We start from the raw sequence: 16,584 nt of genomic DNA on the forward strand, positions 1-16,584 counted from the left end.
ATCAGCACTCAGAAGTGTGTGTGTGTGTGTGTGTGTGTGTGTGTGTGTGTGTGTGTGTGTGTGTGTGTGTGTGTGTGTGTGTGTGTGTGTGTGTGTGTGTGTGTGTGTGTGTGTGTGTGTGTGTGTGTGTGTGTGTGTGTGTGTGTGTGTGTGTGTGTGTGTGTGTGTGTGTTACTATATTCGTGGGGTCCAAAAACTGGGAAATACAGTATACTTGTGGGGTCTGCACAGCCTTGTGGGGACCAAACTGCTGGTCCCCACGAGTTTAAAGGGCTGTTTGAGGGTTAAGACTTGGTTTTAGGTTTAGAATTAGGTGAGGGTAAGGGTTAAGGTTAGGCATTCAGTTGTGATGGTTAAGGTTAGGGTAAGGGGCTAGGGAATGCATTTTGTCAATGACGGGTCCCCACAAAGATAGTGAAACAGAAGTGTGTGTGTGTGTGTGTGTGTGTGTGTGTGTGTGTGTGTGCGCGCTCTATTGTGCCAAGCTTTTAAATGAAGTAATTAAATAAGCTGCATTTTAATGAGCTCATTAATGCATTGCATGTTTCTTTGCATGGAGGAGCAGATAGCTGAAGCTAAATTGAAGTGAGGGAATTATTTACAAGCAACAAACAGTGACAAACCCAACAACCACTTTACGCCATTAACATTTCACACCTTTCATAGGAGAACAGCTTTCCTGCTGTAACTCTTTCCTGCCAAGGGGGAAAAGAAGATGCTAAAAATACTTGAGGGCTCTACAGGTTGGTGTGTTGGATGCTGAAAGGCTGCAGGTTGGGGCGGGGCTGGATGCTGTGAGCCTCTGGGAGCTCCAGTGATTTATTTTTTTATTTTTCCTCCTCCATTGATCAGTACGGTGAGGAAGGCGGATCCTCTGACGTCGCCGTGAAGCTGCTCGGCTGCGTCAGAGTCCAGCTGAGCGAAGGGAGAAGGAAACGAGGAATAAAAAGGAAAGCTATCTCTGAAGGGCTGGGGAGAGCGGACGGACAGTGTCAGGGAGACAGACCTGTGTCGTGCACACCGCGGACGGACAGACGGACAGACGGACAGAGATGGAGGGCTCCACGGAGGAAGACTACAAAGAGAAATTGTTATGGAACGTTAAACGCGAGGTAGGCGCTCTTTGACGGCACGGGGCTTTACGTTTACCTGTGTATGTGTAGCCTACTGTATTATTTTATGTAATTATTCACTTCAAAATCATGTCGGGATTCTTGGAAGTGTTGCATTGATACTTAGCTAGCTTGTTTTGCGCGGGCGTATTTCAGTCTACTGTGTTAGACTGAATTCTATTCAGTTGGAAAACGCAAGTTTACCAAACTGATGCTTAATAAATGGACGTAGCTAAACTAGCTGCTTTCCGTTTTTTCTACCCTTAACATCTCTGTTGAAATGTTTAGTATTTTGCTATTATTTCCCTATAATGACTAACGTTACAGTAATATCCTCTGATTCTGATATTCCTACATTTTTGGATTAATATCATATCTCATTAGATTTCCAATTAGTATAATTGAGTGTTAGGTATATAAAACATTGCCTGCCTCATCAGGTAATGTATTGCTATAATGCTTTTATAATATCCCTACAATATACAATACAAACACTTAACATGACCATATCTCACCAATAAATCCAATCAGATTTATTATAAAACACATTTTTTTTTAAAAGGTCCAAGCATTCATTACCCTTTGTTCGGAAATCCTTGTTTAAAGCCTCTGTCTGAGGTGTTACAGCAAGGCATTTATTTTAGCACAGGTTGTATTGCTGTCTGTCTCTACCAGCAGCATTAACATCCACAGCTCAAAGAGTGCTTCGGGCTTTTTGTTCCTGGTGATGAATGCCTCACATCTCTCCAGTGAGGAATAAATCATTAACCCTTTAACCTCTCTACCCACTCCTATTGAATGCTGTCTGCTGCCCTCACCGAAAGCTACAACTAGAACAATTTTCCTGCACTGAAATATCAGTGTAAATCAAAGCCTGACTGACAAGGTGTGGCTCGCTGCCTGTATCTCAGTCTGAGTGAGAGTAAACATGCACTTTCCATTATTATAATGGCAAGGAAAGGTCAAGCTAAAAATATCAAGCCCAAAATCTATCTGACAGTCAAACTGGAAAATATTTTATTTTATTTTAATTTATCTAGGATCCTCATTAGTTGTTACCGTAGTACCAACTATTCTTCCTTGGGTCCGCAAATAAAAAGAAAGAACACAAGACGTTAAACATTACATTAATACTTCCACATTGTCAGTATAATAATATACAAAGCATCACATTTACCCAAATGATACTTCATTAGATCTCACTCATTGCTTCACTTTATCGACACATTTGACTTTTTGTAATGAGGATTTCATGTTTGGTGGTGATGGTATCAGATGCATTTATTATAGCTTGTGGTTTAGTGAACTGAGACCACTGTAGCTGATACAAAAGTAAAATGTAAAAAAAAAAAAAAATGTTTGTTTGTATGTACTGATTGTATTAAAGAGATATTTTGCAAATCTAAATCCAGCTCTGTGTCATGGCAGTGTGGGCAGTGTGTGCAGATGGAACGGTGTATGGCTTTCCTCCGTGGCCGCAGCTCACAAAGCTCCCAGCTGAGCATAGCAGCAGAGGTCTGCCAAGATCTGCCGGATGATGCGTAACGCGTAACGGAGGTCAGCTGAAATCCATTTCATGGAGGAAAGCCAAACAGCGGTCATCTAAACAGACTTCCCAGACAAAGATGGCACGGAGCTAGATTAAAATTGGCAAAATATCCCTTTTAAGTCGAGTCAATGTCAAGTCCAAGTCAAGCTTGAATCCAAATGCGGGTTGAGTCTGAGTCAAGGCCAGGAACAACAACAGTGATCAGTGCCTATTCCTTATTTGTCATACTGTACTGTTGTTTTACTGTTTTTCGTAGTCAGAGTTGACTGTGGTATAACTTAAATCACTCAGTAAAGTCTTTTAAATTACGAAGAAGTTCAAATGCGAAAACAACAGGAAATAAGAAAATTTGCCAAGTCCAACGGGACCGAGACAAGTCCAAGTCAAAACACACATGGGACTGAAACAAGGCTGAGTCGAAAGACCCACATCACTGAGACAATGGTAGATGGACTGCATAGCGCCTTTATACCGTTTACCTCTCATTCACACACACATTCATACACTGATGGTTGGCTGGCTCACTGTGCTGTTTTGCAAGGCGCTGGCCTGCATGGCAACTTGTAGTTCAATGTCTTGCTCAAAGGCACGTCGACATACAGGCAGGAGCCGGAGATTGAACTGCCAACCTTGTGATTAAAGGCGACTGTTCTACCTCCTGAGTAGGGTTGGTTACCGAAACACGGTGCCAATAGGGCACCGGTGCCGACGTAAACGGTAGTAACGAGACAGAATAAGAACGAACATTTCGGTGCCTGACTTTACACTACACTCGACAGCAGTTAACGTTAGCCTACCTTTAGCTAGCAGCTGGATTAAACACGGTTAAAATGCTGACAGCTAATGTTAAACAGTGTAAAGTGTGACTGTATTTCACTGTAGAGGATCTTCTTCTTTTTTTTTCTTTATTAAAAAGTACCCGTTTAGGCACCGGCACCGGTATTGGAAGAAACCCAAACGATACCCAACCCTACTCCTGAGCCGCAACTGGCCCAAAGTCCCCACAGCCTCCCCAAGTCTGAGATATTATAAAACATGTCTTAAGAATGAGACTGGACTTGAGTATTACAGCCATTTTACTTGTGAAAGCAGACAAGTGTTTACACCCGACATATTTATAGCCTCAGTGTTGCAGTTATCAGAAGCCCCAACATTTGTAATTGGGCACTGACTGTCTGTAGGACCTTCCAAATCTGAGATTCTAAATAAGTTTTTCATTCATTTCTGTCATGTTTATTGCCAGCACTATATTAATTTACAAAAAAAGTGCAGAAAACATACTTCACTGTGAGGATTCAGTTTGAATATCTAAAACACTTTTCTGTCCTCCTCCACCCATCCCACAATCACCCACGGGTTTGGGACTTTAACAAATGAATCATCACAGCGTCTGTTAGGCCAAAAATAGCTTTAGTTCTCAGGATGTCTGCAGGCGCCGGGGATCTGTGTCTCCTAAACTCAGACCGTCAGGGAAATAAGGAGGAACATTGCATTCTTGGGTCACTAGGCCATCCAAGGCTGACTCTTTGAGCTGCATCTTCAAACACACCTCAGGTCATTTGAGTTTATCCTCCGGTAGCATTAATGTTTCCTGGTTGGTAACATTTAAAGAACAGTACTTGTTTGTCAGTTGGATGTTTTTGTAGTGTCTCCACAGTTGTGTATTTCACTTTAAAGGGTCTGTACTCGGTATTCAGAACATGAATGTGGCAGCAGAACAACTATTTTCTATTTATGTAAAGATATAGTGGAGAAATGGCATCCTTCCGTGACAAAACGTATGTATTTTAGGTATTGGGATACGGTCTGTGAAAGTTGTGAGGAGGCAATCCCAGCCGGCTGTTTTTCTACCTATTTCGAGTACAGCCCCTTTTAAGGATATTGAAGTACCCATGGAAATTCTCATTACATGTTGGTTGTCATCGTGTGATACAATGTAGTTTGTTATCCAAAATTGCAATATTTTGCCAATAGCAGACCATTATTGTAATCTCTGTGTGTATCCAGTCTAAGAATCAATGGTGTGATTAGCCATAGTTCATCCATGAGATGCTGGTCATGCCTTCTGCCTTTTTAAAGCATAGCAAACTGGGCTGAGAAAGACTGGTTTGTACAAAGCCCACTTGCTCCTGGTTTAAAACTCCCTGTCTCTTTAAGCGGCGCTCCGCTATCTCAGTATTGCTTGGCAACTGAAAGATTTAGCAGCTCCCTAAGAAGTTAAATTGCATCAGTTGGCGATTAATATCGCTGCAGTGAGGCAGCCCTGTCAGGTGGTCTTTTGTACAGAAACAAAAAGTGCCTTTCTGTACCTGCTACCATCAGGAACCTTTTGTTTTTGTACCGATAGTGTTCTCTTTTTAGAGGATAGTTAAAGCAGCAGTCCATGCAGTGATGAACAGTTTATGTATGCATTTATTAATGCATACACAATGAGTTTTTTTTCTGCTCATAAGAAATACTTTAATAAGTGTTTTATGGAAAAACCTGCAAGGGATAACACTGCCCCAGTCCTACAAATTAAAAAACCTTAGAATCAACATATTTTCCCAAAACAATTATCCAGCATGCAGTAACAAATAACATTTAAAAGTAAAATTAGAGAGCACATTCTCCATCCAGTAGAATAGTTGCTTAATGCGGTTTTAAAGATATGAAAGTAGTCTTGGGCCTTTGTCAGTTTTATGTTTTATGATGTTCTGTGTCAGTCATTCCTCTTTTTTCCAATATTATCTTTATTTCAAAGTTCTTTAGCTTGTGAATTGCTGCGCCTCAGTCCTCTTGACTTGAATGTACTACAATTGAGTTGTCATTTGCAAGAGCGTGTAAAACAAAGCACCTAGTACTGTGGTATTTAGAAGTGTATAAGCGTCATATGCCCAAAGCTCTATGACAAATGTGATAATGACAGATTATTGAGAGACTGCAGGGACCAAGGGGAGTGGTGTCAAAACTGCAGAAAGTAAATCTGACAGGATAGAATTGAATGTGATGCAAGGCCGTGCTCATAGTGCCAAAAAATCACTATCCCATTTGTTTTGAATGCCATTAGAAAGAAAGGTGACTGTGAAGATGACGAGCATGATGTGAAGATAAAGCGAATGTTGATTTTACTGCCCTTGCTTTGTGTCATAGCTCTCGGTGGACCACCTTTAAATGAATAGCAAGATAATTCAAGTCATTCATTCAATTATATTGTTTTTCACATGTAGCATTTTAAATGAATACTTGTAGATGGAAAGCTACATGCTTCAGCTGTTGCTGCTTTCTTATTGGATAGTCAATCAAACGACCACAAAGAAGCGCAAAACAAACACAAAGAGTCAGAAAACAATGACAAATAGAAGCAACGTGACTACAGAGAGGTGCAAAACAACCACAAAGAGACACAAAATGACCTTTTAAGAGAAATAAAATGACTACAAATGACCCAGAGGCCCAATATCTCTTAATTTGTCCATGGTCTTCGCGAAGGCACATGATGTTGCACTTGAGAGAAACTTTGCATCCTTCACACCTTGGCACACCTGGCCAATTGATGCGTAAAGTGGGCATGATTGTCAGATTGTTGGTTTTGAAAAGTTACAAAAATTGTCTCACACTGTTAGACAATACAACAAGCAATTAGTTTGAAGCATATTAGCGTGTATAGTTGTTTTTTGAGGCAGAGGAATGGATCAGTAGACTGTTACTGTGCTAATGCAAATGTAATAATATTCTTCCCATTAGCGAGTATTGAACGGAAAATATGTAGCTTTGTTTGTTGTGTAAGGCATTTTAATTTAAGTTATTCCTGCACATATTTTTTCTCAGACATCTGAGGTAACCATTTTACAGCTGGTCTGAGAAATAGAAAGTAGACTTGAAGCTCAGTAGATCTATTCTGGTCCAGTCAACATCAATACTCTGACCAGGGTATTGGAAGTCCCTGCCATAGGCTTCCATTTTTCTAATACTATTTCCTTTGTTTACTACAGTGAGCTGCCTTGGTTGCCATATTGCAACTTGCAGCTAAACCGCATTAAGTTGCCTCTTCCCTGAAGAAATAATCTGTCGTTTTGCAGCAGTGTTGGATAACTTCTCCCTCAGCCTGACATCTCCTCCAGGACAGAATCATTTCTTCCTTCCACCATTTTATTTTATGACTTCTGCACCAAGAGCCATCTTTCTAAACTGCATTGATATCCACTTGATATTTTCTACTCTGAGGTTAAATGTTAAAGCTTTAGTGCGTAGCTTTTTTTTTTTAAATTAACGTCTGTTACATTCAAGCCATTGCCAAATGAGTTGATACAAAGCTAATTAAGACTATCAGCTCCACACAACTATCTCTGTATTTCTCAGTATGGCTATGTTTAAAGGTCCCATGACATGCTGCTTTTTGGATGTTTTTATATAGACCTTAGTGGTCCCCTAATACTGTATCTGAAGTCTCTTTCCCGAAATTCAGCCTTTGTGCAGAATTACAGCCACTAGAGCCAGTCCCACAATGAGCTTTCCTTAGGATGTGCCATTTCTGTGTCTGTAGTTATTGAGGAGGAGAGAGGGGGGGGGCAAGGTGGAGGGTGGGGGTGTGGCCGTGGCCGTGACCAACTGCCACTTTGCTTGTTTGCAAGCCATGATGCCTCGCTCTCTCTCATGGGTGGGCCAAATTCTCTGGGCGGGCAAAGCAGAGAAAGGGGAGGTAACCTTGCTCCTTATGACCTCATACGGAGCAAGATTCCAGATCGGCCCATCTGAGCTTTCATTTTCTCAAAGGCAGAGCAGGATAGACAGGAGAGACAGAAGCTACGCACTATAGCTTTAATTTTTGCTTTATTTTCCTCCAACGGAAAAGTGGAGAAATTGATTCAACATAGGATATGGCACTTTTAAAGAAGCTGTACTCCAAATTCAGAACATTAATATAGCCACACACAAATGTTTTTTTTTTTAATGTAAAGACAAAGTGGAGTAATGGCGTTCTGAGCAGAGAATGAAGTCACACTCCCTCTGTGTGTGTTGTAATCTGACAAGCGTCTTTGAGAGCTGTGTTGCTGTTTTTTTTTCAGTATTTCTATTACAGCCCCCTTTTAAGGAGACAAAATAATTGCAGGGTTGCAGTCTGTAATCTTTAAATGTTAGAAAATCCACTTTTTGTGTGAAAACTGCAGATGGTCGCAGCCCTCCTCATCCACCAACGCTACTCGGGCATGAATAATTACCTCATTAATGACTGTGTCTCTGTTGTGGCCTAACAATAGCTGATTAGGATGGAAACATATTATATTGCAGTTCCTCAGACTAAGAGGAAGGGAAGGCACCACAGCACACAGAGACAGGTACACAATACCCTAAAGACAATGCACAGAGAGCAATGTCAAGGCATTTTAGCAATACGTATTGAGTGGGGATACTGTACGGAAAGGACCATACCTGTGGTTCTATGTGTTTAAGGTCATTTACTATCAGCGCTGGAATGATTAATCACTTTGTCAAATTACAGAGAAATTATCTACAACTGATAAGATATTCAATACTTTTTTAAAGCAAAAATGACAAACATAATGATGGTAATTCAAGGATAGTACAGTAGAGACTTTGATTGAGATTTCCCTGCACTTGTTAGCTTTGTTGCATCTGTTCTACACGTCATATTTGTCATAGACCTTTTTATTATGGAAGACATTTTGATATGTCAAATAATAATATTTTTTTAATTATTGCTAAATTCCATTAAAGGGTAGGCTAACTACCGTTTTTTTCAACCTGGAAAACCCATATTTTCCTATGTTTTTGTGTCTAAGTGACTGATGGGAACCACAATAATTGACATTAGTCCAGTATTAAGCGAGATCGCTGCAGTCGGCATGCAGCGGCGAAACAAGCTACAATAGGACAATTGTCTAGCTTGTAGTTAACTTCACAAAAGTGCTTGTTTTGCCACTGACAGGCTCAGATTAATATTCTAAGTGTCTGACAACATTATGGAAAGGATTCCTTCAGAGATAGACCTTTAAAACCTCTTTGAGACCTTTCTGTTTAACCAGAAGCAGCTCTGAAGTCGCTAGCGCTAAACCCACCAGACTCCATTTAAAAAAGCAAGACTTTTAGCGTGTACAGAGCCAACATATTTTCACATGTAAATCGGTAAACTATGTGTTTATTTCAATCAAAACTAGAGTTGTGATGGTTGGAAAAGTGGAAAGACGACCCAGAATGGCTTTTCATAGTTTTATTTTGTTTCTGTCGACTTTGAATGAAGTGTATTTTACGGTGATAAAATTGCTGTTTAGCGTCTTTAGAGTCTGGTGGGTTTAGCGAATGCAATTTTGCAGCTTTAAAAAAAAGCATCTTACTCTTTAACAGAAAGGTTGACCTCCTTTGAAATCCTTTCCATTATGTTGTCAGACATTTAGATTTTTTTGGGACGTTTTTGTTGTTGTTTTTTCTGACATTTTTGTCACTTTTTTTCAACGTTATCAATTTTTTTCTTCAAATGCCATAAAATTGAATAAAACACCCAAATAAAATAAATGTAGTGAACTGATCATTTATTTTACTCGTGAAGAATGTTGTACAGAAACATCCACGTTATTTTTTTGACAATTTGTTTGAAAGAAACTCAAATTTCTGATATAGAAACTTTTTGAAAATTGGTCAAATTTGACCCGAGGAAAACAGGAGGGTTAACGTCCTTAATAGTGGCCTAGACGAATGACAAACGGTCTGAATTAGTGAACAGTCTGTTGCACATTTCCTGGATTTCCAATATTCAGTATTTTCTTCCCCAGGGAGATTGTACGTCTTATTATATGTCAGGAACACTGTACTCCTTTGTGGCCACAGGGAACACCCTGTTGATGGTCTGTTGTTTGCCCCAGTCATGAACATGACATGAAGGGAAAAGCAAATGTGTCCTTATGTAACTGCCAGTTGGCTAATGAGCTCTTCCCTCTGTTCCTCCCAGAAACCATTAGCTTCAGGATTCTTAGAAGTTTCTCAACGTTAGCCAGCTCCACTTAGCTGTTTGACCAACTACATCTTGTTATTTTAGTGTCATCTCTGGAACTTGATGCTTGGTTTGCTGCAGCTGTTAATGAAAGTCCTCTTTTAGTGAAAGTAAATAAATGCAAGTGTGTGTATATGTGTGTGGCTGTCACCATGTTTTCTGGTGCCTGAATTCCAGAGTCCTCTGGATCCTTTAATAATCCTACAAACCTGAGTGGCGGCAGCCAAAGAGGCAAATAACAAAGTCTACTGTAGTCCCTTAACAAAGTGCAGATGCATTGAGTCGCTAAACATAGCAATAACAATGTTAATTATACAAACAAAAAAGGGAAATACATTGTCACTGAATGTTCCGCATATATGTTTAGTATGAACATTTTGCGACTCTGCAGATACATCACTATAAAACACTATAGTATTTTACGTTAAATGTAATCGGGACGGCATAATGTTCAAAATGTTCAGATTTAATCATGTAAAAGACAGGGATGCTCTCTTACCTGGGAGAGATTACTGAGACAAATATGATGAAATGAATGCCATTACATACTAAGATAGCTGAAATCGTTGTGACTGTTTGTCTAGCTCCTTATTTTAAATGTAACTACACAACCACCCAATCATGCCTCAACAACAATCTCTAGGTTAATGCTGTCACAAGCATTTAGCCCCTAATTGTTTTTAACCTGATATGGTCTTTCAGTGAAACATTTGGTTCCATTTAGTATGTAATAGCCCTTCAAAACAGTGGGAATTTAGATTCCGTCCATTAAGTTTAGTGTTTAGGAGGTCTACTTCCTAAAAATGTTTAAATGTTTAAAACTATAGTCTGCTTTATGATGCATTGTACCAACACATTTAGATGAATATAGCATAAATCCACCGGAAGTACTATTTTCTCTATCTGCTGCTTTCGGTGTATAGCTTATAATAAATTGATTCTAATGCTAATACCGCCTAATATACTTAATAGGGTTGCATGATATTGACAAAATGTAATATTGCGATATTGATTATGAATATTGCAATATCAATATTAATTTCAATATTTTTAAACCTATGTAAAATTACAAAAGTTATGGGAAAACGCATCAAATTAGATTCATAATAAATACAACACGAGGTTTATTTCAACTGACTGTCATATTGGACTGGTCCAACATGAATACATAAATAAAGACCATGTCTACAGAACAGGACATGTTTTACTGGTTGGACAGTATAAAATAAATAAATAAAGAGAACAGGATACAACTTTTCTTTCTCTTCTCTGATTTGTTCCCTTTTGTTGTCTCTATCTATTTCTTCACTTACGCTGTCACTCTGTCGGAATATGCACACATGCCATGGGTACGCACCATAGGGTTTGTCACGTAGTGGACCCGTGCGCTGACGTGTACTAATGTGCAAGTGGCACAGTAACTGGCCAATGAAACCTGATCATTATAGCATTTCAAGTAGGGCTTTGACTTTTGTCCAAAAATCATATTCGAAGTTCGTTTGTTTATTATATATTTATATTATATATATTTTTTTGAATATATTCAAATATTTATTAATTTTGACCATTAAATGCCTTCAGTAAGACCTAGATGTTCTGTCCACCAGAGGGCGGTGTATCAGTCAATGGCAGGCAGTGATGTTTTCAGAAGAAAAACCCACGACTGTTTTTTTAATATTAAAAGTCAGACCCTGGATTAAACACAAACCTTATGCTTTCGACAGGAAGTTCGGAGCTTTCACAGTAGCCTACGTAAGTGATCTGAAGTTTATACTTGTGCGCTGGTGTGTGCGTCGAGCCGGCGTGTGTGTGTGTGTGTGTGTGTGTGTGTGTGTGTGTGTGTGTGTGTGTGTGTGTGTGTGTGTGTGTGTGTGTGTGTGTGTGTGTGTGTGTGTGTGTGTGTGTGTGTGTGTGTGTGTGTGTGTGTGTGTGTGTGTGTGTGTGTGTGTGTGTGTGTGTGTGTGTGTGTGTGTGTGTTAGAGTGAGAAAGTGACGGTGATTACCGGTAGTTTCAGAGCGAGTAGCGACTCTAGAGTCATAGTGAGAGGAACAAAGCGTCTCCCCTGTTCTTTCTGACCACGGTGAGACATATGTAGCAGGAAAAGTTAACCCTTGTGTTGTCTTCCCTTCGACCATGAACTTGTGGTCCATCCAGGTCAAAAGTGAAATAGAATTTTTGGTTTTCAGCATTTTGGGCTGTTTTTTTGTACTTTTTTTTTTTTAAATTCATGGTCAATACACCTAATCCATATGACATTATACCTAATTTTGAGTTCAAAATGCAGAAATTATGAATTATTTTGACTAATAGTTAAGATCAAAGAATGTTGAGTGGATCCCAGACTGGTTTATTAAGTTTAGTCAGGATACTGTTTTAAAACCATTTAAAAATGTTTAAATGGTAGTTACATTTTGAAATGTGTGAAAAAGCCTTGGAATCTGAATTGAAAACAACGTTTACAAGCAAACGCATTTACAAAAAATGATGCCCATAACAGGTTTGAATATTAAGGGTTGTTAATTATTTAATTATTTAAAAAAATATTCGAATTATATTCGAATAACGAAGTTCGGAGTCAAAGCCCTAGTTTCAAGCGGGCTCTAAATCAAACACAACTAAGCCACGCAGCCAACGGAAGGGACGCAGCGCTCCACAAAAATAAACAAAATATTGCATACTTATTGCAACACTTTCAACATAATATTGCGTGTTTTATATATTTATATATATATTATGTGATATTGCGATAACAATATTGAGTTGGTATATCATGCACCCGTAATACTTAATCATGTATTGAGGAGCATATCACACTTTAAATCAAATGTAATCCCTGACAGCCAGCACTAATAAAACTTGTTCATTACCAAACACAATCGATTCCATTTCACAGTCACTCACACCCAGGTGAAGGTATCGACAATCGTCTGACCGACCGCTGTTTATCACTTTACTCTGATTCATTGGGTAGAGCTATAGCTGTAGGTAAATATATGGATCTATTTGCACATCTCTACAGAGGATGTGGTCCGTCAGAGGCTCTGTATGAGAGCATTACAATGTAGCAGTTCTCCAGAGAGTTCACTCTGACCTGATGGTGATTGTCCAGCAGATGTTTAGTATGGGATCATGACTTATTTATATAGTTATATGTACATTTTCCATTAATTAAACCTTTGTAGTAGTTGGGGGGGCCAGGTCTCTTGACATATTGAAATTAAATTGAAATACTAGAGCAGTTAAGATTGAAGCATTTAACATTGGTTGGTGTGTGGTAGTTTGACATTTACATTATTTCACATCTGTTTAGATTTGCATACTTTACATATCTTTCACCATATCTACGTTGATTTTATTGACTTACATGTTTTTGTTTTTTTAACAACCTCCTCCTCCGCAGCGCTGTGGAGGAAGGTCTGGCAATGTGAGACTAAGAGACTACAGACTTGGTGTTGCTAGTTGTGTGACATCGTACAGAATACAAAAAGGGAGGCATAACAAAGAGCAAGCCACTTCAATCCAATTGCCTTCTATAATAGCCCACTATGAGGTAAAATTCCCTCCTCTGAAGGTAGATGAGAGGTCAGGGCCAGATATGCATTAGAACAGCCACATGGAGATGGTAGGGATTCAGTCTTGCCCAAGGACACCATAGCAGGGCTTCTGTCGTCAAAGCTGGCATACGTACATTTACACCTGACATTAATAAGCGTCCTCGGTATCTAAATTCTGTCCGCGTTGCGATCCGATCTTAGTGTCCAAAAAACATGGAGCGTCCCAGGTCAAGGAAAGCAATGCCGTGGACAAAAAAAAAAGAGAAAAAATGTGATCATTTTCACAGCTGTTCAGATGTGATGGAAATGCAAAAAGGAATGTGATTTTAGTTCCTGCGTGAGTTTCTGTGGTTGACTAGCTCCTGAAACTATTTGGTTACAAATGTCGGCATTAAGCTTTGAGGACTTATTGATTGCAGTCACAACGGCAGTGGAGGAAATCAGTGAGCGACTTGCAAACAGAAAAGCTCAATGCTGAAAAGCAAGGTGAACACCAGCGTTCTTTAGAACAAAACGGTTGTCTGTATTTGTCAGTGCTTTCGCCAGCTGTACAAAATGGGTGATTTGGTCCAGGCCTCAAAAAAAAACTGAATTGTGGACTTGATGAAGGCTGAATCTCAACCTGGTGATGAGGATGATGAAGCTCCATCCCTCAGACATGACAGCTCTACGACCTCCCACACCTCCATAATACAGGGGAAAAGTTTGAACCAAGTGATACCGTAGTTAGAGCTTTATTATCACACAACCAAGCAATTAAATTCTTCCTGTTTATCAATTAGACCCAAACAAGGCAGAGGTGTCAGACAGGTCCTGGATTAATTACTGACGACAATTAATTCTACGGAGAGAGCGAACTTAGACAAGCGAACACCAGACTGACTCTGTTGTTGATCCTCAGGCTCTACTCCCCAGAGACACGATGGATAGCAGCAGAAAAGAATTATTTGAATGTTTCCGGGATGACATGATATTAATTGGAAGTCAGTGGTGCGAATGTTTGGGCGAGACTGTCAGAGCTGTATTGGTAGTTGTCACACTGTTAAGGGGAGACTGCATCATTCTTTAAAGTGCTCATATTATGCTCATTTTCAGAAAACGCAAAAAAGCATAATATGAGCACATATGAGTTATGTTTTGTAATCGGGTAGTTGGAGATAACCAAGTACAAATAATTTGGTAGCTTTGTCGGCTGTGGTTATTGACCGTAATAACAAATGCTATCTGATAGGCTTGCTGCGCTAGTCGGTGTTACAGATCTGGGCATACTCCGATTACATTACATGTTGCCCCAACCGTCGTTTTGCTTTTCACTCATCACCGAGACAAGACCGACAAGACGATGGCGGAGGATTTGGTGTCAAAGTAAAGAGCAAAAGGGCAGATTATTACTGTAGTGATCATGTAGAGTTCATGAGTTGTGTTTTCAGATTCTCTGTGACACCTTTTATCTTCTTATGGCCGATGTATGCCTGATGCAGATCACCTTGACTGTGATAATGACGACTACAGCATTTCCTGTACAGGGAAGCAATAACAGCAGCTAATGTAAAGACGACGATGACAACTATTTCACGCACAGTGACAAACTGGGGCTCTTTTCTGCTTTTGTGTGCAGGTGAAGCAGATTATGGAGGAAGCAGTGACTAAGAAATTTGTCCACGAAGACAGCAGCCACATCATTGCTCTGTGCAGTAAGTACGCTCTTCTCTTTTTATCTGGACACACACACACACACATTGTCTCCTTCTCTTCCGCTCTCTGTCTTGCGCACACACACACACTTGTTGAACTCCTCAGCAGGTGACTGGGTTTTGCTTCTCCATCAAGGACACTGCTTGACGTCACTGTGCCTCTGACTATGCTGCATCAATGGAAAGTTAATAATCACAGTGGAGCTAATGGAAACCAATTTTAGACAGGCTGTACAAAACCATGGTTTTCTAAGCCCTTCAAGTGTGTGTGTGTGTGTGTGTGTGTGTGTGTGTGTGTGTGTGTGTGTGTGTGTGTGTGTGTGTGTGTGTGTGTGTGTGTGTGTGTGTGTGTGTGTGTGTGTGTGTGTGTGTGTGTGTGTGTGTGTGTGTGTGTGTGTGTGTGTGTGTGTGTGTGTGTGTGTGTGTGTGTGTGTTGGCCAAAGATAGAGGGGTTGCCCCTCCTGACCGGATGGTTGAGCCCGCAGGGGTGTGTGTGAGTCACAGCTTCCATGCTGGTCATACAGCAGACTCTGCCTGAAGCCTCAGATCAGCTCCCCCAAATGACCGATGACACAGTAGAAGCTTTTTGTCTGTTTTATGGGGTTCAGACGGAGTGTTTTGAAAGCTCAAACACACTAGATATCTCAAAAAGATACTTTTTTTATTACTATGTGGCTACATGAGTGCTATGTGGTATTCAGAAATGTGATGCTGAGTCATAAACAAGATTTTAGTGATATTTTGATTATTATTTCAGAAATGTGCATTTCTGAACACATGCACGTATGCATGCAGCCCATTGGTTGGACCATACTGCATGAGTAACACAGTCTGCCTTGTGTGTATTCAAAAAGCTAATTAAAGAAAAACTTTACATCACATTTTATCATGAACAATGACATGTATTAAAACAATGTATTCAAACCCAAAGACAGACCCCCACCCCTTTGCCCCTGCCTGCCCTGTGTCCCGCTAGTTACCCCAAATCCACTGACAGTCCCACTCGCCCCACAGCTCAGTCAGATCCTTGTACCAGCATCCCTCCATCCACACTGCCATGGTAATGTCTGACGAGGTGAAACTCCAGCAACACTTATGCAAAACAACTTTATTGTTAAACCGAAGCGTTTTGGCTTGTAGCATTCACTAGGGTCATCAGCAGGAAGGCTACAAGCCAGACTTTTTCCCTTCTCAATGCACCTTGGAAGTAGGTAAAGTTGTGCTGGAAATCCCTACTCTGCCATCTAAATGCCTAAATAATACATCATCCAGAATTCATAGGTCCTTGTTACTCCAATGTTTTGTTTTTTGGTCTAAAAGAAATTATTTGCACCACCATCAGTTGATGGTGGTGAAAAATTATGACTCATCACCTTAAATGATGTTACTGTAATTAGTCCTACATAACGGAGAGAGTCTCTCCCTGCACATATCTGTTGCTGAGCTTTTTGTCACCTTGGCACTATTGATTTCTTCTTTCTCGCCCTCTTTTTCATATGGTTATTATAGTCTGCCTTAACACCTATTTACACAGGATTACTATTGACTGGGGAGTACCAGTGGTTTTGAAGAGCATTGGAAAAAAGCCCTCCCTGCATCTTGTTGTCTGTTATAAACTGTGAGACAATATAAATTAGTTAACTATCAGTTTGGATTGACAGGTTTGGCGATGAAGTACATTACTTT

General features: G+C 40.0%; 1 protein-coding gene across 3 annotated transcripts in view; it reads left to right on the forward strand.

Annotated features, from left to right (window-relative positions):
• The first annotated feature begins 672 nt into the window (after positions 1-672).
• Positions 673-16,584, forward strand: part of sgsm2 (small G protein signaling modulator 2) — an 86,931-nt gene continuing 71,019 nt past the window's right edge. For all 3 annotated transcript variants that reach the window (XM_028573098.1, XM_028573099.1, XM_028573100.1), the window contains exons 1-3: positions 673-743; positions 853-1,112; positions 14,823-14,898. In XM_028573098.1, coding sequence (XP_028428899.1) covers positions 1,053-1,112; positions 14,823-14,898 — 136 coding nt within the window. In that variant the 5' untranslated portion in view covers positions 673-743; positions 853-1,052. The remainder of the gene's footprint in view (positions 744-852; positions 1,113-14,822; positions 14,899-16,584) is intronic.

This window comes from Perca flavescens, chromosome 3 (genome assembly GCF_004354835.1).
Source record: "Perca flavescens isolate YP-PL-M2 chromosome 3, PFLA_1.0, whole genome shotgun sequence".
Lineage (NCBI taxonomy): Eukaryota > Metazoa > Chordata > Actinopteri > Perciformes > Percidae > Perca > Perca flavescens.